Below are 23,122 nucleotides of genomic sequence, written 5' to 3'. Positions count from 1 at the left end.
GTTGCACACATGTTGAATGATTTCATTTAGGTAATTTATTAAATGTAATAAAAATATTACAATATAACATGAAATAAAACAAGTATAAAAATACAGTGCCTTTAATATAGTCACAAGTAGAAATCAACAACGTGTTTAACATTATATTAATGTTATATTTAACAAAGCCGAAAGAGGAATAAATAGCACAATATTTAATTTCCACTAACTTCTTCAACATTAAAATTATTATTCTCAATCTTTTGTTTAATGGAATTCAATGTATTTTCCATCGTCGCGAATCTTTTTTCCAATTTCTCCAATTTATTAAACATTTTTTCATTATCTGATTCCTGACTTTTCCTCAATAGAACATCTTTAGCCTGTTTTATGATATACGGATCCATTTTGAAGGTAGGGAACACCTTGCTGGAGTCTTTATCGGATTCTACATTGTGATAAAACAAAATATCGTATGGTTCCACGCTCAATTTACCAGTACTCAAGTAAGTTGGAAAAAGAAGAACTTTCCGAACGAGGAACGCTAAGGGATTGTATTCAAAACCATGTAAGAGACCACAACAAATTGAACAATGTGTCTTGCGAGTAAAAGGTGCTCGAACAACCAGATTTTCGATATGAGCAAGAACTTGTATCCTAGAAATTAATCCAACTAATTCTGCCTTCCCGAGGATCGCTGCTGTGTCGCTAACTGCCAAACCGTTCAGTAAATTGAACAAAACTATCACAATGAGAAAGACGAAGAGGGTGAAGATAAAATGGCTGAGAATCGAATGCGACACGAAGACAATGTCATTGGCGTTGAATTCTCCAGTGAACATGATGATGGTTTTGAACAGAGAATGTCCAGGATCTGTAAAGTCCTTGTTATCATTCTTAAAGATGGTAAAGAAAGCAAACGCGAAACCTAGGATAAGAAACACATAAAGTAACAAAAAACGTACGAAGTTGAAAGACACTCGTTTGAACATCTCGATACTTGTGGACATTCGAGGATGCTTGCCAAGTAGGATGACCATTTCCAAAGCAGATAGTAATATTACAATAGCTGCAACTTGCATAGTTACATCACTTAAAATAACGAATCCTAATATTATCAACGCTATTTCGATCCAATTTTCTAAACTAGATATATAATGGCACGGTGATGAAAATAATTGGAGGATCTCCCTAAATGCAAACAATGCTGTTACGATACCAGTGAATATATGCAGAACGTAAATGGAAGTTGATCCTTTTATCTCCTCGTTTATTTGCACGCTCGAGTTCGCAGATATTTGCGAGCTTCTCGTGAGATAAGTGACCTGGAGAATGTATGTATTCAACAGAAGATAAAACAAAATGTAAAATGCCAAGTTTAGGTACAGGATGTGTCTTATTCGATGCCATTTTAGATATAGGAAAGAAGATAACAGAGGATGCTTCAATATATGTTTTAAGCCATTCTTGCTAGCGATGTATTGAAAAACTTCCATTTCTCGTCTGCCCTGACTAATTGTATTTTTCTGTTGATTCATCGTGTAAGGGGTGTCATGAGGTACTAAACATTTGTAGTCAAATTCGATTGTATATTCGTTCGTTCGTTTTTTCCTAGCTTGTATACAGTTATCGAAATATTGGGATAGAGTGGACACGGAAATATCTTCAACTGGTGGAACGCCGAAATTGTTCATGTGGCCGATGTAGCTTCCTTTTTCAAGTAGCAATGTCACTGCCTCTCGACAGTCAGCCCTGGCTGCATAATGAAGTGGAGTATTTCCTTTGCCTATGTATTTTTAAATAGATGCTTGATTAAATAGATCTAAGTATAGAAATACATGTGCGAGATATATATATATATATATATATACATGCGATATATATATATGCAACACTTACTATCTGTACACCGAACATCCACGTCTTCTCTTTCCAGGATCAGATTTAAACATTCTAGTCGATCGTCTATGTTTCCCGACCCTTTTTTATCCGGCATACCAAGCTCTATGCAAGCGTTCAACAGTAAGTCACTTGTAACATCAACATCAGTCTCCAATATCTTACGAAGGATACGTGGCAAGCCTTGTTCAACCGCTAAATTCGCAGCTTTCTGCAAGTTACATCCAGTCCCTCTTGTTTTTTTCAATAATTTAATAACCGCATTCTCAAAGTTCCTTTCCACGGCCATTTCAATCAGATCCTTCGCTACGTTATTCACCGCCTCGTTTTCAACAATCTCCAAGTTTTTTAAAAAGTTTATCTCATCATTAGCGTTTAAATAATACTTCAAGTCATAAACATTCACGCCTTGTATCTGGACCGGGGGTAACTGAATATTTGGCAGCTTCTTCTCCAACATTTCTCTAGCCGTTAGATTGTTATAGTCCTTGTAAGTATCCAATTTAAGGACATGTGTGGTTCTTTCCAGAATCAGGTTCACCATGTCTCTTTGACCTTTCATTGCCGCCAAATGCAAAGCAGTTATACCTTTGCTAGTGGGAATATTGGGACTGGCGCCTTTTTCCAGAAGCAACGACGCGCAATTCAGGTCATTATTTTGTACTGCTATATGCAGAGCCGTTTGCTGTTCAGCCTCCAGGTTTGGATTTATTGTACGTTCGTCCAATAATATACTGAGGACATCCGCATATCCATTTTCGGTAGCGAAGTGAATCGGTCCACGGTTGTGGGCTTCGTTCACCCTGTTTACCTTCGCACCTTTTTCCAATAGAAACTTCACGAACTCCGGGAGACCATTCTTGCAGGCAATGTCCAAGCAAGTTTCGTTCGATCGATTCGGATAAGCATAGTTTACGTCGATGGTAGCTGGTTGTTTTTTTAAATTCTGCTCAACAAGGCACTTGAAGTGTTTGATGTTCTTGGTTCGTAGGTGGTCTAGGAGTAACCCGTATATGATTTGAGATTTTGTAGAATTCATAGTGTAATCATATAGAAGGTGCATTTGCAAGTTTTCGTCCTCAGAATCCATATTTAGGCCTATAAATAAATCATGTACATTATCAACATTAAAAGGTCTAAAATATCACATTAATAAGTGTACAAAAGTTTGATGAGTTTCTTCATTAATCTTAAACTTGAATATCTTTAAACGTCTAAAGCATACATCTGATTATAAAGTACGATGCAGAACGAAACTAAAAAAATAAACCAAAACGAACATCAAGTAAACATGATTACCTTACAAGTTATTTTATAAATCGAAATGTTCAGGTACAGAGTGCTATAAACTTTTTATTGACAATGGTTAATAAGTAAAGATATCGTAGACCCTTTGTTAAAATATTTGTTAAAATATAATTTTAATATGAGTTTTGATATATTTCGCTTTTGATACGTAAGTGCCGGTAAATCTCATATTATACGTATGGAATAAAACAGAATATTGCACGACAAGTATGTCAAATGTTCTACGTATTAAGAGTATAAATCATTACAATACAGTTCCAGCAATGATGTCATTTAACGTATGCTATACCGGAGCTAATAAAGATATTACATTACATTAATTCCTTTGCACGTATCTACTTCAGAAGTTTACTACTTATTACTCGTGATAAGTTAAAGGAACAATTCTTAAATTGTATTAAATTTATAATATTAAATTTAGAATGAATTTGAATATGTCGAAAGTGATTATTATTCGTTTCCTGAAACGCAGACAAATATTTATCATGCATGGAAGCAGAAGTACTGTCCGGATGCGTATCCTGTCATTAGCATTAATTCAAGTTCAGACAAAATAGGAACATTGACATAGGCGTTGTTGAATTGACCACTGCACCATCATTGTATTGAAACTGATGTTACAAGATTTGTTATCAACGATGGAATATCAAATGCTATTGTAGAACAGTGAATAAAGATAATTATCGCTATTGTAACACGCGAAAATAACGATTAAATCATAGGACATTGACTGAGCACTTAATTTATTCATGTTTTATTAATTACTTTGCTACTATCAGGGCAGTGAAAACTCAAGTGAATCATGAAATAAAACGTAAATAAGATAAATAATGTAATCTTGTTCGTATCGAAGCAATTGATAATTTCATACGATACAGATCCATAAAGGAGTAAAATAAAAAGTTATTCAATCGATTGTCTATATGTGTATTTATTACAATTACACATTGCTGGTCGAAGGTTTGGAATGATAATATTTTATGCGATAAAATTTCTTTTGAATTACATGGCTCATTAATACAAAATTTAGAAAAAAGTGAAGTAATCTTATATGTCCAGATGGTAGTGTAAATATTTCAATCTTTAACTAATTAAATTAAAGTTATTTTAAGATTATTAATTGAAATCATACAAAATTTATAAACTGTGATTACTTGTTTTATATTAAATTCATTGGTTAATTTAGAATCATTGGATTCCCTAAGTTAATCGAAGATATAGCTAATCAATTTATAATCACACTTTTGTATTAAGCGTTCCTATATACTGTTTAATACAATCTCAAACATGAACGCTATGTATTAAAATCTCTATGATCAGCACAATAAATGGCGTACCTTGCAGCTTGTTGAGGCCCACTTGTTACAGGCAGGTATACCCGAGTATATTTGAATGATCTATTGTACCAATAGATCACTAGATGATAAATGTAATGATTTAACACTTTCTATAAACAGAGATAATAAACTATACACCTACAATGATGATACAAAGGAAACGTGAATCCCTTGACGATCTTAGTCTATCATACAGAAGACTAACTTGTTAGAGTCGCTTTTGCTGACCAGTTCTGTATATCGTGATGTCAGCGTGGCTGGGGAGAGGGAAATTATCAAGTGTCAAGCAGTACCCATAGTGATTCTAGAGAACGTGTGCTTCTCGTTCAATACTAATTGATGTATTAATTGTTAAACGTTAAGTCCTGAATAAATATTGAAATGTTTTTGAGAATTTAATATGATTTTAAATACTATGATATGGAATTTAGAAAACGGCAATTATGTAAAACAATCCAATTGATATAGTTAATCTAGAAAAATGATCAAGGGGTATAAAAAAAATTATGACTGTGATAAGATAATATAAAACTATTTGGAGAACGATATAATATAAAAATATCCACCTTCAACATTAATAAGAAAATAGAAATATTTGCAATGTGAAATTAAGAATATTATCATATTAACATATTATATTACTAGTTTATTATATACTAGTTATGTTATATACTAGTCACAAGTGGGAGAATAAAAATGGGGGATTAAGATAATAATTTTTCATTTAAAAGAGACTAATTCTAATTGTTGGGAAGCAAACATGTACTTATATAAATCTCTTTGAAGTTAGACATAATAATGTACTATTAATATTTAGTTATTTAATCGTAATTACGTTTGTCTATATAGACGCGATGTTTCAAAGCACAATTGCAAATAACACTACATGTTTATCAATTTCTAATCCGTATCTATCAATATCTATCTACTCCTATACCGTATCAATTTTTTACCTTTGTATTTGACGACTAAGAGCGGAATTACGTTTTACATTCACTTGTGTATATCATCACTTAAAACGATAACGTGAGCCCCTAATTTTAGCTGACTTTTGTCCTGAGCACACAGGATACAAGGCCAAAAGAGTCGAGGATGAAAACCAAGACCGTTAGGGTGCGTGGGTTGCGAAATACAGTATATATACATTCCCAATAAAGGAGCCAAGGAGATATCTTTTTATGTAAATAGATGACATAGGTTGCTTTCTAAAATGCAGCTTTTATATCAATATCTTGTTACTTTCCAAGAAGGAATCAAGTTATATATCTTAATTTCTTTTGTACTTAAGTTATTTCCTCTTTTTCCTATAATACATTGAACAATGTAATATTTTATACAATATGATAAATTTGCAATACTAATATTTAATATTTTAGTCATATTCGTGTTTCTTCTTCCTTGTTGCAGTCAAAATTAACTTTTGCATTAAAAATTCGCATTTACATTTTGCATTAAAAATTAATTTTTCGTGCAATTATTTATTTACTGAATTTTGTGGATATATAAGAAGGTAATCAGACTCAAAATAAAATCCAAGGTCCGTAACATAGCAATATGGTTCCTTTTTAATGTATGGTATTTTTTCTTCGTGTTACTTAAATAAAAAAGAAAAATTCAAGGAGTATCCAGTGGCAAGGTTCGATTCCGAAAACAAGGGACTCAAATTGGTTACCCGTTAAGGATAACCGCGGCGCAAGGGCGCATGCGCGAAATGATCCAAACGCAGTAGAAATTTAAAGATCGTGTGGTAGGGATAAACAAGCACATGCTGCGATAGCGCTACGTTTAATTTAATCTTCAGTCGCTCAGGAACTCACGTCGGGTGTAGGTATCGCAATAACGAATCTAGTGCTTCTGTGTTTCTCTAATAAATATCTCTAACGCATTCGTGATTTGATCAGTCAGCTTGTTATTGTTCACGGCTTTCTTTGAGAACCCAATACGGTATTTCATCAAGCTATACATTTTGCGAAATCAAGGTAAGTGACAGATTTAACACTTTGCTTTGTAACAGCCAATCACATTTATCATACAGATTGTAATTACAATTTAATAAAAACCTTAGTTTTAATTTTTTCAACTATGGGTTATGAAGTATAAACTAGGCTATTAAGTACAAAAATGTGTATTTTTCAATATTGAATCATTTTGTATAGTGTTATAGCAGTACATACCAAATTTTTACTGAAATTTGTATTTAAAAAACCTTAAGAGAATAATCGAGATTTGATAAACATACTGTTAACTAATTAGATGACGAACCGGTATTCCTGGATAGATTTCTAGAAAAGTCAACCATCTTGCGTACATAAAGTTAAATACACGAACAGGTATTTCGATATTAACGAAACTGTTTATAATGAAAATCTTATTATCAACGAATTTTATTTTAAAAGTTGTTTAGTGTCAAATATAAAAACGAAATATAATTCATGATATTTAATTAATTAATTAATGATAAGTAATGTTAAACAATTAGTAACTGAGTGGTCGATAATATAATAATTAAAATTTGGTAATTTCTAAGACAAAAATTAATTAGAAAAATTAATCTATTGGTAAAAATTTATCAATGCTGGAGATGTAGCTTTTTCTCGTGTAAATTATAAAAGGAGATATTTTCCTTAATTAATTAAGTTGTCATATATATGTTTAAAGGACTCACTCGGATTATTGCACTTCGATGCAATGTGTTCGTACTCCTAGCATTTGAAGCATCTAGTCACCCTTGCTTTTCGTTGGTCAGTCCGCACTTAGGTAATTTTCGTTTCCGCATAGAAAGCATTCTCGCACCCGCTCCTGCGCTGTTTCGTCGCGATTTATTCTTTTGGATCTTTCTTCAACTCGTTTGCTTTTCGTCTTCGCACTTTCTTTCATACTTTCTTCGGACATGGTAAGCTTCTCTTTTAACTCTCAAATGTTCTTGGCGCCATACAGTATCACTTCGTTGGTCTCTTCGTCACGAATTCCGACGATGATGTATCTTATTATGGCCGAATTTTCCATACTCACTTGCTTCGCTATGTCTAACATCTTGTAGACATGCTCCTAGTATCGGTTTCCTTCTTAGTTCGATGCAACATTTCTTTATGTATCCTGTACACGTCCACTTTTTGTTCAAATTCCGTACTCAGAATTTTCTTCATTGTTTGCTAACTTGTACAACACCTTTCGTAGTCGACGAACAATTTTGCCGAACCACGTAAAAGTTTCTTCGCGTATATTACGCGCTGCACATCAATCCAATCGCAGAGATCGCACATCTCCTCAAATTCCGACAACCAGCTTTACACATTGACGTTGTCGTCACCGCTAAACGTGTTCATGGATTCTTCCACGTCCCTAAATGTTAAAACATGCGCGCTTCTGCTGTCGACTCTCACGCGTGTTTCGAACAGGTCGCGCTCTTCATCTTCTTCTTCGTCTTCGCCGTGCTGAATCTCCAAAGCGATGAGAACTCTTATGAATCAAGTACACTTTTCTCAAGTACCCCGTGTCGTAAAAGACCACGGGCCCATCCATCACTTTTCCCCATAGTTCCTCCCCCGCCCGATATTACAATTTCATTCGTCAATTCATTCTTAAAGAATAAAATTTTAATCTATGACGAACCAACTTTGAAAATTGCATAACTTTGTCGAACACAATATTATCCTTTATTTTTGTTATCAATTTAATTTTAATAGGTAATTGGGAGAAAATACAGAATAAAAAGATTCACCGGTGTGTCGTCAAGGATATTTCGAGTTCAATTATATTAATACTGTAGGACTGCGTGAGACAGCTTTACTGATGAGCAACTCTGACAATGAGTAATCCAAGCTGTAAACAAATATTATGTCACCATGGCGTAATAATGAATTCACCGCCGGTGACATTATAGAAGAACATAAATGGTGATTTATCTAGTAGTACTATTATTACGTTGATAAAATCGGTGAATCATGTGATCGATGAGATCGAATTGTGCAAATACATAATTCATGATAAGCTATAAAAAGTAAATCGTCGCGGTATTTCATATGTAAACGATCGTTGATCGACAAGACAAATAAAAGGGTGATTTCTGGCCTAAAAATAAGTACTTTCCTCTTGTCCGATTGTTTAAGATAATAGCGAAAAAAATGATCTTAAATTTTAATCTCAATAAGAGAACAAGTAAATTTCTAAATATCGATTGTAACTTTGAATTCCGTAGTTACCTTAATATTGATATAGGCTGATTAACTGAAAATATTCATTTATTTCCAAGTACTTTTTGCTGTTGTCGAATCTATTCTTTTTTTAGCCTAGTCAAAATTATTTGTATATATCTATAGATTATCGAAATCTGTTTATATTACATAATAAAACTTTACTGTGAAAGCTTATAATTCGATTGCGGATTTTTATGCATTTATAAAAAGTTAAAGATAAAAATGTATAAAATACATATAATACCTATTTAGGTTCTAAAAATATGAATTTTCGTAAACATCTACGGTCTAGTTACAATCACTTAATACCACAATCGTATAATTATTAATACCAGACAAGTCAAGGCTTTAAGACAAATAATCATCAATTATACCCATACTGTGAGTCCTTCGAATTGATTAAAGGTGTGAACAAAAGAATCTTCAAAGAAATGTTTGAAAAACTTAATTGCAATATACAATACAGTCCCTGGTCAAAAAATTAGGACCACTCGCAATTTTCAACATCCTTCGTATTTTTAGTAAAATTTTGAAGGTTTGAACATAATTTTCTTACGTATTAATAATTTATGTATATTATGTATAACATTGTATTACTTTTTATTATGGCGAGTTTGCATATTGTTTACATGAAGATGATATTCCTATGCGTGACGAGCGGTTGAGGACCGAATACATGTTTATGTTAGGATATCAGTAACAAGTGATAAGTTATTGAACGAATGCAGCATTTGGATCTGTATTGGATCTGTTATGAAGTGTGATACTATTAAAACTGATCAGTCGTGCGTATATCATTGAAGAATTGAAGACAGACAGTTAAGTGAGAGAAATAAAAAAAAGAATTGAGCCTAGGTTATAAAAAATTAATATGGGAAAACACAAATTATTAATATGTATGTGTGTGCTCTAGTAACTAATAAAAATTATTATTAAATTACATTCAAGTCTTTAAATTTTACTAAAAACACTAAAGATGTTGAAAATTGTATTTAGCTCTAATTTTTTGGTCAGAGACTCTAAAAGGTTATCCAAGACAGTGTAGACAAAAATAGTATCATTTGATTCCTCATGAATTTTGTTCAATCTATTCACTATTTTCTTTGCGTGTTTAAGCGAGACATTTCGAAATGGTTGAGTCCTTTCATGATCCAAACAATGGTGAACGATCTAATGAAACGTGTACATGCCCGTATGTAAATCCTTTGATTTGCATGCGTGTGTGGATAAAAAGATTCGTGGCGTTTCATCGTCCGAATACGGAGATGAAAGTTAGTTGATGATAGAGTTGAGCGTAGCCGGGGAGGAAACTGACTAAAGAGAAGTAATACTGAGAGCATTAGAAGTTTTTCTTAATTTGGTAGATAAGATCTATTTGAATCTTAACCTATTTTTCTATATTCCACTTTCTGTAGTATGCCATATATAGTCAGATCATAAGCCCACTATGTACGATTGATCAATAGTCTCTCGTGTTTGCCATATTGGGCAAATCCGATTAAATGATCGATTCTCGATAATCGTCTTGTATAATTTTCAAGACGTAATTCGGTCATGTGACTTTCAACCTTTTTTCCTTCGTCGCATAAATAGCGATTTATTCTCAATCTAGTTCAATTCTCATGAATGTATTATCAATACTTAACTGATACTTATTACCATATTACATACATATTTAAGAAAAAAGTGCTTTAATCCTAATTCAATAGTAGTGATATTACAAAGTCGAAGATTTAACATTATGTAACATGTATGTTACTATATACACGTTATATATTTATCGATGATTTGTGAAATAGGATGGATTAATTAATAATCCATCGTATTTTTCCTCTTTATATAAACATATAGATAGATTCTCTCTAATGTCCATTTTCTTTGATGATTTTACAAAGAATATGTCTGTCTGTATTAGTATTATTAAATTTCGTAATTTTATTCTAAATTTATTATACGATGTAACACCCCCATTAACCATAAATATAAATCATAATCTCAATGATCTTATATATATTTTAACAACTACATCCCAAAATCTATTTTACATTCTAGATACGACATATACGCAATAATAAATCACGTAAGTTTCCATAATCCAGATTAACTGGAAGATCGTACCACTTACAATTATTAGAATATCGTTAGTACATGTGTATGGAATAACAAAATACTATAAGTAGGTCATGAGTCATTTGACCTGCATTTGTTTGACTTGTTTGAACGCTATACAATTTGTGATATTCATGCTTTATTCAGTTCAATGTCGAATGGTGGGCGATTCTGGATACCTACCATGGACATATTCTTATATGGTTGTTCGTGAGTCGTTTCTTTCGTGGACCGACTTTCGAGGTCGTGTTGATTGCACGATTCCAAAGGAGACTCCTCGATTATCTCATGCAAAAAGGCATAACTTTTCGATGTATATTATGTATATATTAATTGCCCTTTATAAACGAGATACCAATTATTTGTCTATTTCATATTGTGCAAAAATCAGCGATTTTGATTACATAAGTACCCCAAATATCATTGTAGAATATTCTATTCTTTAAATGACGTGAATGATAAAAGAAATGGTACGTAGTTTCTTAAGGAAAGATCTTAAGAAAATCGTAAAAAACTGCGATTTACAACCGTAGCTCATAGCAACGTTAACTGATCTCTTAAATCGTATTGCTTAAATTTTCATTATAGACCCAGATAAAGAAGTTGTAAAAAACGACCTTTCCTTGATCTTCGCGTTCCGACCAATTGCAATTTTTGCAAAAATTTGTCTACACACTGCCTAGTGAATTAATTCTTCTGATTTCTCAAGAAAGATCAAATTGTTTGGTTCAATTTTATAAAAATTATTCAATTTTAAAGAGTACGAATATTCATATGACTCAGGGTATGTATACGATAAAGTTTCACACTTTGTATTCCAATCTTGTTTCATCAAACAGAAAAGCATAATATATTGTAAAAAAATTTCGCACAGAATTGAGATACAAATTTTTCAAACTTAAAAAATTGTTTAACAATGCGATGGAATTAAAAATGATGCAAAGAATGCAGTAAACTTAAGAACAGTACAATGAAAAGCGCACGTGGAGAATTAGCTAATCTCTAAGAACGATCCTAATTCTAGACGTGCATTCTTAGAATCGTCCTTCACTCGCAAGCCATATTTTAAGATAAACGTTAGTCACAATTTGATTCACAGCTATCACATATCAGAATTATAATATTTTTCTGTACTATTAGTATTAGTTTCAGTATAAATAACAATATAGTTACATTATCCATTCTTTAAATTTGTTTAATTTTTCAAAATCACTTAGATAAGTTTTAGCAGTTAATTCGAGTAATTGTTTCTTATATTTAGAGAAAAATAAAAAGTATATCAAAAAACAAACATCGAAAATGGGTGGCATGACACAAAGACCGTGGACACCAACAAAGAGGCGAGGTCCTATCGCTGCAGAGTATAGTAGCCCAGGTCCTGCTTGTGTAACATTACCGCCATTAATCGGTAATCTTAATTTTTATATTTAAATCTTTCTTTTGTATTAAAATTTATTGATAAAATTTTAAATATGAATCAAATCTGTAGGAAAAACTGTTCCCGACTCGAAACGAGGCAGAGCGCCCGCTTTCTCGTTTGGGAGCAGGTACGTAAGTTCAGTTACAAATTCCGCACCTTAGTTCTCGAAAACAAGAATTGTTTTTTTTTAATTTCAATGAATAATTTTATTAAATTGGTATAATAATTGTGTACTCATTTTTAGACACGCGACGAAAAATGACAGTCCTGGACCGGGTCCTGGTCAATACAACGTTTCCGGGCTTAGTGCCAAAGGTAGATACTTATCAATTTTTTACAACGTAACCATTTATTCCGAACTCACCATTATATATTTTCCACTTATTCAAGTGTAAGTTCATCAATACTTTCGCTGCCATTTGATTTATTAATATAACATATGTATATGTATGTACAATGTACATGATAGCTTTGTCGTCTACAAAGGATTAACATGCTATCTATCGTGAACAGAAATTAAAGCCACAAAAATAAACATAAATACTGCTGTGTAAGCACAAAATGAATTCTATAGATAGCGGTATTCCGAGTTCTATGATGTATCGATCAAACTTCAGAACAGTAATATCCTGCAAGAATGCGACTTTTAATGTGCGTTATTCACGAAATTCCGTTACTTTTCTACCAATAATTGCTTCTTCTTGAGACTCTTAATATTGTACATTTTATAATAACTTCTATTTAATTGTACGAGAATTGGATGATAAAATCGATTAAAAACATAATCAATACTTTTAAAAAACGAACTTATTTTTAAGCTAATTTAATTTTTTATTACTTTCAAATTGAAACAATCTTTTAAATTTATTATTTTCTAATTAAACCTCGTTCGTATTGATGATAGAACTTGTTAAATTCTGTATTCATTTCTGCAGGAAAAGATGCTGCACAAGCATCATCGTTGCATGGTCGCACGAAATCCACGAAACAGGAAGTGACACCAGCTCCTGGCGATTATAATCCGGAAAAAGCCGGAAAAATTATTCTGGATAGCTCACCGAAATATTCATTCGGCATCAAAACGCAAACCGAGAAGATTAGTTGTACACCTGGTGAGTACTATAGATATACGTTAATATTTACATATACGTATATATGTAAATAATATTTTACATATACGTATTCAAAATCCTTTGTTATCCTCCACAAATCATTATTTATAATCTTGTTTATGTAATATTTTTTGATATCTTCATTAAAACATATTTATGATAAATGTCGACTTAATCGCAGCACCAAATGATTACTGCACCGAAAAGGTGAATCTCGACAAAACCCCCGAATATAGTTTTGGGTTGAAACCTGTACTGGACAAATCAAGCGATATACCTGGTAATTAATTAAATCAAAACAATAAATCTTGCATCTGTACGACTCTGTATCTCTACAGATATTAATTAAATAATAACTAATACAGTTATCTATTTTTCATATCTTGACAAAAATAAGACTTACTTCAAATTTTCTCATAGATGTAACAAATAGATGTACAGGACATTGTAAAATATGCATGTCAGTCAAGCAGGAAACAATAAGGGATGATGAAAAGAATATCATTTTTGTCTAAAAAGCATATGTCTAGTCCCGTTTCATTTCTTAGTGATTAAATCTAAAAGATTGAAATTTTAAACACCTGTTAACGAGTAACCCGCTATACATCAATCTGTATTATCGACATTGTTATCTGGAAAGATGCTCGTCGAAAGCTTTAATTAGTTGGCAGTAAAAATTTTCATTTCTAGAGAGCGAGATTAGATATAAGTGCGTGTAGATTAAATTAAGCAAAACAGATTCCTCTCATTATTTCCTATTATCTCTCGCTTGATTAACCAACATTGTTTAAAAAGTCTGTACATCTCTTTCCCTACAGTTTAATAAAATTAAATTGGTTTTAAGGTAATTAAATCGATTTGAATGTATATTTTCTAAATATACTTTACTAATAATTTTGTAACCTAGAATACTACAATAATTCAAACGGTATTAAAATAAAAAGAAGTTTACAATAAATTAACAAAAAGTACGTTTGTCATGAGAGGAAAATGATTCCTTAGGAAGAATCGATGCCATGCTGCATGATCTCCATTGATTGTAGCGATTCGATCGCCTAGAAGTATTATGAAGAATTCTGCGAAAGTACAAATATAAACTCGAAGAATAAACATTATTCGATGTTTAGGTATTATATTTCTTGAATCTTTCCTTTAAGTGACGACAATATTCTATCCAGCTTCTTATCTTACTTTTGCGATTGTAGCTTGGTGATTTTGGATTAATACACACTGCATCTCTGCTATTCGAACTTTTCTATCTTCTAAATTATTGTTGTATTTTTGGCAAGTATGTAGAATGATGCAAATCAAAATGATTGGCTTGCAACGTATTTAATAATTGAATTGCATGTATAGTAACTTGCACTTATGATATTTATTTGATATTGTATTACAAAATTAAAAAAAGAAATCTTTAAACATAAATTATGTAGTAACTGCATTCCTTTGTAGATATTAATAAGTATACTTTAAATTTTATTTTTATGAAATAAAATTTCTTTTTTATGAAATAATTTTTCTTCTTTCACTGTAATCGTTTTGTGATATATTATTTTTTATTACTTCCGTTATTATTTGTTTCGCTAAAAAGAAAAATGCATAATTAAATTAAAATGTTGGTTTTATTTATGATGAAATTAATAATTATTTGTATATTATGATATCAGCACCTGGTACTTATTGTCCGGAAAAGGTAAGATTGAACAATACACCGCAGTACAGTTTTGGACTCAGGCCTTCCCTCGAAAAACCGAGCGACACCCCAGGTAATTAAGGCAATCATAAAACACTTGTTTAAAATTTTGTTAACCGAATTTAATTAAATCTGTAAAATCATTCCTTTTCAAACATATTTTCTACCAATTATTGTTAAATAACTTATTGAAACCTAATTAATTTTATTGCAAATTCATGACTTGCTGTACATTTGTTCGGTCGACAAAATAATAATCACGAATTTATTATCACAGCCGTGTAACTTTGTATGTGATAATATGTAATGTACATTATTTACGAATTGTAGTATCACCAGCACATGTCAATTTATTTTTATAGCACCTGGCACGTATAGCCCTGAAAAAGTCAATTTGGATAAGGGTCCTCAATACAGCCTCACTGGGAAAGGACGAGTAGAAAAACCTGACAACACCCCTGGTATGCGAATTTTTATATACTATTGAAGTGTAATATTTTGATAACAAAATATTAATTTTGATTTTAAATAATTTATAACTAATGTTTAAAAAGTTCCATTAATGACTGCATAAAATGAAAGGTATTTATCTATAATTAAATTTCAAAAAATGATTCTTAGCGCCAGGTACATATTGTCCAGAAAAAGTAAAATTGGATACAACACCGCAATTTAGTTTTGGTCTGAGGACACCTCTCGAAAAAATAAGCGATACTCCAGGTAATTGCATGAAGAATATAGTTGTAGATTTTTATTGCAATTGTTACATCACATGCATCTTTTTTACAGCCCCTGGTACTTACAATCCTGAAAAAGTCAATTTGGATAAGAGTCCCCAGTATAGTTTAAGCGGAAGACTTTTTTATGATAAAGTAGACAATAATCCAGGTCTGTAAATACAAGCTTGGAATTTGAAAAATTAATTTTAATTAAACATTGTGTTGGAAGAAACAAATAGTAACTTTTGTAAAAAAAATTACTTTCATATGTAGATTTTTAAGTTTTAAACATAAATAAAGAAAATCAATTTTTAGCACCAGGAACTTATGCACCTGAAAAAGTAAATCTTGATAAGGCACCACAGTATAGTTTTGGAATAAGAACACCTCTTGATAAACCAAACACTAATCCAGGTATAGTTATTATAGCCACTCTACTACCATTTTTAACATTAATTTTTTTTATTAGTTTACAAAAGGATTACTTTACTGCTTCTGTATATTATTCTTCTACAGCACCTGGAGATTATTGTCCAGAAAAGGTGAACTTGAGTAAAGGTCCAGAATATAGCTTAAGAGGTAAAGGATCTTCTGAGAAACCAATTGATAACCCTGGTCAGTACAATCAGTTCTCTATTTATTTTGTATTTACTTAATTTGCTATTTTGTTACTTAATTATATAATAATTTTTAATTAGCATTTAATTCTTAGTGGATATTTTACATTTTCTTCTATCATAGCACCAGGTACGTACAGTCCTGAAAAAGTAAATTTAAACAAAGGTCCACGATATAGTTTATATGGAAAAGGAATTTCAGAAAAACCAAACGATAATCCAGGTGAATTCTTTTATCTTTTTTTAGATTTTCTTGATAGTTTGATTTATTATTTAATATATTATTCTTTTAGATTAATGTCTTCTTGTATTTAATTTTTTCAATAGCACCAGGCACTTACAGTCCTGAGAAAGTAAATTTGGACAAAGGTCCTCAATTCAGTTTATCTGGTAAAGGTTTACCAGAGAAGCCTAATGATAATCCAGGTGATTAAAGTAAAAAATTCAATCTTCCCATTTCCTTTACATAACAAGATATTAGTTATTACTAATAATTAATTTATTTATTTATTTATTTATTAATTAATCCTACAACAATTGTAGTAAAGAGACTTAGATATTCTACTTATTATCACAGCACCTGGAACATACAGCCCCGAGAAGGTAAATTTAGATAAAGGGCCCCAATATAGCTTATCAGGAAAAGGTACACTGGAAAAATCCAATGATAATCCAGGTGAATTTTATTTAGTGCAAATTGCAGCAGCTTCTTATTTTGGAAAAGTTGGTTTAGATTTTAACATTATGTAGAAACAATTACTAATGATTTGATTGCTTCGGTAGGCCCTGCTGATTACTATCCAGAGAAAGTACTAAATTTGGAACATAAACCTTATTTCAGTTTTGGTAATAGAACGCCCTTGGAAAAGCCTAGGGATACACCAGGTAACGGTGTTGACTAACAAATTATTACTAAACTACCGCAAGGCTAGATTCTAAAACAGTTCCTAATTAAAAATATTTCATGCTTCTGATATATGGTGCAATTTTTAATTCAAACCATTTTAAGCTTCAGCTCTTATATTTTTTTCTTCACTTCTCTTTTGCTTACAGCTTTATAACTGCTGTATAACTTTATTTTAATATTTTGTTTTTAAAATTACAAAGTGTTTATGAATTTCACCTACTATTAAAAGATGAATTTCATATATCATTTTAAATTTTGCAAATTGTAAAAAAAATCTTATTGATGATACAAAATTACTGAAATTGTTTTTTCAATTACATATATGTTATAATACTGTGCTATAATTTATAATAGCTACATAAGCGAGTATCATTTTACTACATCTTTTTTTATGATTGCATTAGTATTCCTTTCTTCCATTTTGTAGCTCCTGGTACTTATTCTCCAGAAAAAGTCAATTTAGATAAATCGCCACGTTATTCGTTTGGTTTAAAAACATCTTACGAAAAAACTAGTGATATACCTGGTAAGTAATATTCGTAAAAGTAAATAATAAAATTTATAGAACGTTTATGATAATGCACAAAAGTCACTTATTTTGATACATTAAAAATTTAGCTCCAGGAAATTATCATCCTGAAAAGGTAAATTTGAATAAATCACCTCATTATAGTTTTGGAGTTAAGCCTGAAGTACATGAAACGGATTCTATACCAGGTACGGTAATCTTTTAAAATTTATTATATTTTGTTCATTTTGTGTATTTGTTCAATAGATTTAATATTTGGTTTAAAGGTCCAGGTGAATACAGTCCAGAAAAAGCTATGCTTTTATTGGAAAAAGCATTGCGATTTACTTTTGGTCTTAGAACAAGTATAAATAGACCAGATGATATTCCAGGTAAATTTACAGGATTTGTTTCTGCTAGTTTATCTTTTCTTTGCGCAGTTATACAAATAATATTATTTAAAATGCTATATTATATAAATATAGCTAAAAATATAGCGCAGTTATACAAATAATATTATTTAAATTGCTATATTATATTAATATTATATAAATGCTAAATAATCTATTATTCAAAATGCTATATCTTTTTTGTATATAAAATGATTATTACTTTCTAAGGAAAATATATGTTTTTATAATCTAACATCAGTGAAGTCGCTACTATTTTTATTCTGTTCCAGCTCCGAACGTTTATAATATTCCTTCTGCTCTCGGCGGAACAAAGGAAGGAAACAAAAAAGCAGCACCGGCTTACTCTATCTCTGGTAGACAGAAAGTTTCTACAGATGATCGTGTTTTAGTTCCTGGGCCTGGAACATACGAAGCTGTTAAACCAGATGCAGTCAGATTGAAAAGTCCGGCTTATAGCATAAGTACCCGCTATCAGCTGCCTGATGATCATTCCCAGATTCCAGGACCTGGAGCTCATTGTCCAGAAAAAGTACTTCTAATTTCTTCCTACTGTATTCAAAAACTAAAAGACTCAAAAGTTTCAGAGCTTGTTCAATAGACATCGCTTAATAAATTGTATAATTATTTTTAAGGGTATACAACCAGAAATCGCATCTATCTGACGTTCGAGTTGTATGGATTTCAATAGTATATCTCAACATAATAATATCAGTATTCGTGAAAGTTCAGAATTATTTTTGTTATATTTATTATTTATTTATACTAATTATTTATGTTTATATCTAAAGAATATCAGTATTCTGACGAAAAATGCTTTTGAGATCCTAATTCGATTTCAGAAAAAGTGCACGACTGGACCAGATATTAGTTTTCTTATGATTATTAACTTTTTATGGAACACTCGTATAGCGATAAAAACTACCTTTTACAGGTAATTCTTGACATTCCTCCAGCACATTCATTTGGTATTAGACACTCGCCATATATATGCAACCTGAAGGACGTCGTTTATTAACATAAGAACCTTACGCGACTTGGCTTTCATCGTCGTTCTACCTTGAAAGAACAGACCACATACAATTGATGCAACAATAACAATATTTTATTGTGAAACAGTAACTTCTCATGCAAACAACTGATTTCTGAACGCTTTGCTAAAATGACTACAAAATATTGTTTAATGTGTAATTAAAATATTGATGTTACTAACTGTTCAAATATAAGAAGAAAAATATATTTCTAAATGAAAAAAAAAAAAAAAACATTTAACAATTTTATGTATATTACAAATTGTGATAATGATGATATTAATTGGATGACATCTTTCACATATACTGATATCAAATGAAATAGTAACCTAGCCTTTCTATTTTTTCATGTATACTATATTTATTTCAAAAATTTGACGAAATAAATATTCTACACATCAAACCTACTTTATACGTACAACTCAGCCTTAAAAAACGATCAAGGATATTTTGTAATAAATGGTATAATGCATGAATTAAAAATAACAATTTATTTGTACATATTTTGAAACTGTTATCTAAATATTTTATAACGAATAACATTTTTTGTCGAAATAGATATACATCCTATTTGTACCTAACTATAAAAAATAACTGACCTTTTTGTTGTTAATTTAAAGATAAAAATTATATAGTTGTTTTTGACTTTATATCATTAAAGGCATATTCCCTCCAATACAATAAAGGTAAAGATTAATCTTTATTTTATATGTATCAAAATATAAGTACGTTCGTAAAAAATACTTTTATATAAAATGCGTATATAATTGTATATCTTACAATATGAATAGATAGATGAATAAAATTATGGCTAGAACGATATTCACAGCCGTCGCGCATTATATACGAAAAGTGTAATATTTAAGGCATGTAAAGTACATGCTCATATAATTAATACAAGTGGCTAAATGGCCACATTTTTTTCTGAATGTTTTGTGAAATCAATTCCGCCAATTTCCCTAATAAAAGTGACCAATTGTTGAGTAATATTGACATAGACACAGGAATTCCTATGTCCATGAGCATTAAGCAATTATTTGAATAGTATGTTCTGTGCTTTACTGACAATATTCAACATACTTGCAATTACAATGAACACATTCTCCCGCTATCCACGTCGATAATAGTTCTAAATTTTTATTCAACATTACCATATCGGCATCTGCTTCATAGTTTAAGACTCCTTTAGTCTTTTCAATACCTAAGGTTCTTGCCGGATGGAGAGTCGCAGCTTCTAAAGATTCTACTATTGAACAGCCTATAAAAAGTGAATAATATTGTATAGTAATTAGATATAAATAGTATACTTAAATATTCTTCCATAAGAATATTGAGACAGTAATCTTTATCAATATACAGGACTCTTTGCAAGATATTATAGTAAAGAACAAAAGCTAATAAAAGATATTAATATTTCTTGAGAAGATGAAAATTGAATTTAAAAAATCTATATATCATATATGTCATATTGTTTAAATTACCTGTTACTTCTTTGAAATGACGAACGCATTTCGACATTTCTGCTGTACTTCCACACAGTATATCTGTCTCAGCAATATATGCACGTCCCGAGCGCATTTCGATTTTAAGCTGTCCTAATTGATGTATGCCTTCTTCTAATCCTAGTGCTGACAGTGCATCAGTAACTAAAACAAGACCTAAAACGCAAAATTAAATAATAATTTTAAGATCTTTTTAATTAGTAATTAAGACAGGTAAGGATTGTTTTATAAAAAAAGATACACATATATACCTTCAGGGTGGGTTCTATGAGCTATACGCAATGCTGCTGGATGAGTATGAATTCCATCTGCAATTATGCCATAATGGATAATTTTTCCAGGATGAACTTGATCAGATGTTAAGAGACCAACTAATCCTGGGTCTCTATGATGAAACTATAAATACAAATTTATCATTTACGCTTGACTGATGATTTATACTTTTTATAAAATAGAAAATTATTTTGTATAATTACTGGTAACATTGCATTAAAAAGATGGGTAATAAAGGATGCTCCATTCTTTACAGCCTCTTCTCCTTCTTTCAAATTTGCTACAGAATGTCCTAAAATATTTAGACTTAGAAAAGATATTAAATTATTAAAATTAGGATAGTTATATCTTACCAAGAGAAACTGTAATATTTCTTTTACACAATTCTGTAATCACAGATTGGGCATTAGGAAGTTCAGGTGCCAATGTTACAAGACAAACATTTTCTAAACTTCCATACATATCACTTAATGACTTGAAACCCTAAAATCCATATATATGAAAAGATAATTAAAAATATTAGATTTATATATGCGTTTGAAGCATGAAAATTTTTATGAATAGAAATAATAGTAATTTATATATTCACATATGAATATTTACTGATGCATTAAAATTTGTTTTATATTCATGTATACATTAAATGCATGAATTGAAAATATTTTGGAGACTTGCTTTTTCAAATTGTTTTATATGATTCTCTGGATGAGCTCCCTTTTTACTTGGACTAATGAAAGGTCCTTCTAAATGAACTCCTAATACAGTTGCACCATGTTTCCCACCTTTTGTTCTCTTAATGTTTGGTAATATCTTATGATATGTTTCACTAGGTGATGTAACCAAAGTTGGACAAAATGATGTTACACCAAATTCAAGCAATTTTTTGGCTACTTTATTAATTCCTTCTTGTACATCATTAACATTATGTGTAAAATCTATTCCAAAACCACCTAGTAAGTAAAATAATAGTTACAAAGTGTAATTGTACGTACAATTAGATTTGTAATATTTTTGTACAAAGTTAATATTTATCGTAGAAGCATTGTACAAATATCCTATTGCATAAATATTTTGAAATAAGGAATATTTTATATTAATACCTTATTATCTAATAATGTATACCAAAATTTTGTATACTAATATATGTAATGTAAAAGAATAACATTTACAACAAATTATACTAGATTATAATGAAATTATTATTGTTATTATACTTGCATTATATACCATTGATTTGAAGATCAATGTATCCAGGAGAAATTAACGCGCCGTTGCAATCGATTCTTATATGTGGTTTGACTTTTTCGTCGTAAAAAATTTTTTCTGGGTCAACGACTTTCCCATCGCGAACCCATAAATCTTCGTTTAAGATTTTCCCCTCGCGTAAAATACAACAATTGTAAAACTGTTTTAAAATTTGTTGATCTTTTCGAGACATATTCACTTAGCAAAAATTCTTTCGCGTCAAAATACACGAGATTATCTTTATTTAGGGAATAAAAAGAAAAAAAAGAAAAAAATGCTTATCAGTGCACTTTACTTATCGCATTATTGGTCACGAGCACAATTATTATACTGTAAAATTTATAAAGATATACAGATAGAGTGCGTGAGCGAGCTGAGAAAGCGATATAGAAATAGAAAGAGAACGCTACGTAGAGGCTTCTTGTGTGTTCGTTTAATCCCGTATGCGCATTCATATAGTCAATATGTCGGTGTAACACCGATCAATGAGCGGTGTCAGTATGCATGTCTATCAGATAAACGCCACTATGCAGCGTTCTTTTTCTATTTCCATATCGCATCCACTTACACGACAATGTATGACTTACGTAATCTATCTTTATATCTCTATAGTAAAGCTGTAAAGGTCTATAAAATAGAGCAATGACCGGTAACATTAATTATCATAATTCTTCAAAGATGTCACTAAATGTAACAATGTATTTTTTTGTACTTCGAAAAAGACGAAAATAGTTATGATTTTTAAATTAGTTTACACTTTGTTACAAAAGTGTGAAAATCGCATGACATTTCTGATTTACTTATACATTTATACAATACAGAGAATATAACAAAATATAATTTCCGATAAACTTATT

General features: G+C 30.8%; 3 protein-coding genes and 1 long non-coding RNA gene across 7 annotated transcripts; 1 reads left to right on the top strand and 3 right to left on the bottom strand.

Annotated features, from left to right (window-relative positions):
- Positions 1-20: 20 nt before the first annotated feature.
- Positions 21-4,750, bottom strand: LOC132909528 (transient receptor potential cation channel protein painless). 2 transcript variants are annotated; one of them, XM_060964411.1, is made up of 3 exons: positions 4,524-4,750; positions 1,879-2,976; positions 21-1,765 (listed from the first exon to the last, which is right to left on the bottom strand). In XM_060964411.1, the coding sequence occupies exons 2-3, from the start codon at positions 2,966-2,968 to the stop codon at positions 195-197; spliced, it is 2,661 nt and encodes an 886-aa protein (XP_060820394.1). In that variant the 5' UTR covers positions 2,969-2,976; positions 4,524-4,750; the 3' UTR covers positions 21-194. The 2 variants fall into 2 exon arrangements, with proteins under 2 accessions (XP_060820394.1, XP_060820402.1); XM_060964419.1 differs by lacking the exon at positions 4,524-4,750 and adding an exon at positions 3,178-3,624.
- A 1,519-nt stretch (positions 4,751-6,269) lies between these two features.
- On the top strand, positions 6,270-19,744 carry LOC132909434 (mucin-1-like). 3 transcript variants are annotated; one of them, XM_060964302.1, is made up of 21 exons: positions 6,273-6,502; positions 12,090-12,236; positions 12,318-12,375; positions 12,493-12,563; positions 13,184-13,360; positions 13,542-13,640; positions 15,028-15,126; positions 15,416-15,514; positions 15,675-15,773; positions 15,843-15,941; positions 16,088-16,186; positions 16,289-16,387; positions 16,514-16,612; positions 16,717-16,815; positions 16,967-17,065; positions 17,173-17,274; positions 17,724-17,822; positions 17,915-18,013; positions 18,092-18,196; positions 18,487-18,746; positions 19,149-19,744. In XM_060964302.1, the coding sequence occupies exons 2-21, from the start codon at positions 12,128-12,130 to the stop codon at positions 19,230-19,232; spliced, it is 2,154 nt and encodes a 717-aa protein (XP_060820285.1). In that variant the 5' UTR covers positions 6,273-6,502; positions 12,090-12,127; the 3' UTR covers positions 19,233-19,744. The 3 variants fall into 3 exon arrangements, with proteins under 3 accessions (XP_060820276.1, XP_060820285.1, XP_060820268.1); XM_060964293.1 differs by lacking the exon at positions 19,149-19,744 and having other exon boundaries at positions 6,270-6,502; positions 18,072-18,196; positions 18,487-18,623; XM_060964285.1 differs by lacking the exon at positions 17,173-17,274.
- On the bottom strand, positions 15,221-15,825 carry LOC132909495 (uncharacterized). The gene is made up of 2 exons (XR_009658546.1): positions 15,720-15,825; positions 15,221-15,433 (listed from the first exon to the last, which is right to left on the bottom strand). It is a non-coding gene; the product is annotated as an uncharacterized LOC132909495 (long non-coding RNA).
- LOC132909463 (N-acetylglucosamine-6-phosphate deacetylase) lies at positions 19,718-23,040 on the bottom strand. Its single transcript, XM_060964322.1, has 7 exons — positions 22,248-23,040; positions 21,696-21,970; positions 21,374-21,503; positions 21,224-21,312; positions 20,999-21,143; positions 20,727-20,903; positions 19,718-20,503 (listed from the first exon to the last, which is right to left on the bottom strand). The coding sequence occupies exons 1-7, from the start codon at positions 22,456-22,458 to the stop codon at positions 20,304-20,306; spliced, it is 1,227 nt and encodes a 408-aa protein (XP_060820305.1). The 5' UTR covers positions 22,459-23,040; the 3' UTR covers positions 19,718-20,303.
- Positions 23,041-23,122: the final 82 nt, after the last annotated feature.

The sequence above is a fragment of the Bombus pascuorum genome, chromosome 1, assembly GCF_905332965.1.
Source record: "Bombus pascuorum chromosome 1, iyBomPasc1.1, whole genome shotgun sequence".
Taxonomy (NCBI): Eukaryota; Metazoa; Arthropoda; class Insecta; order Hymenoptera; family Apidae; genus Bombus; species Bombus pascuorum.
This window is presented reverse-complemented; position numbering and strand designations above follow the sequence as displayed.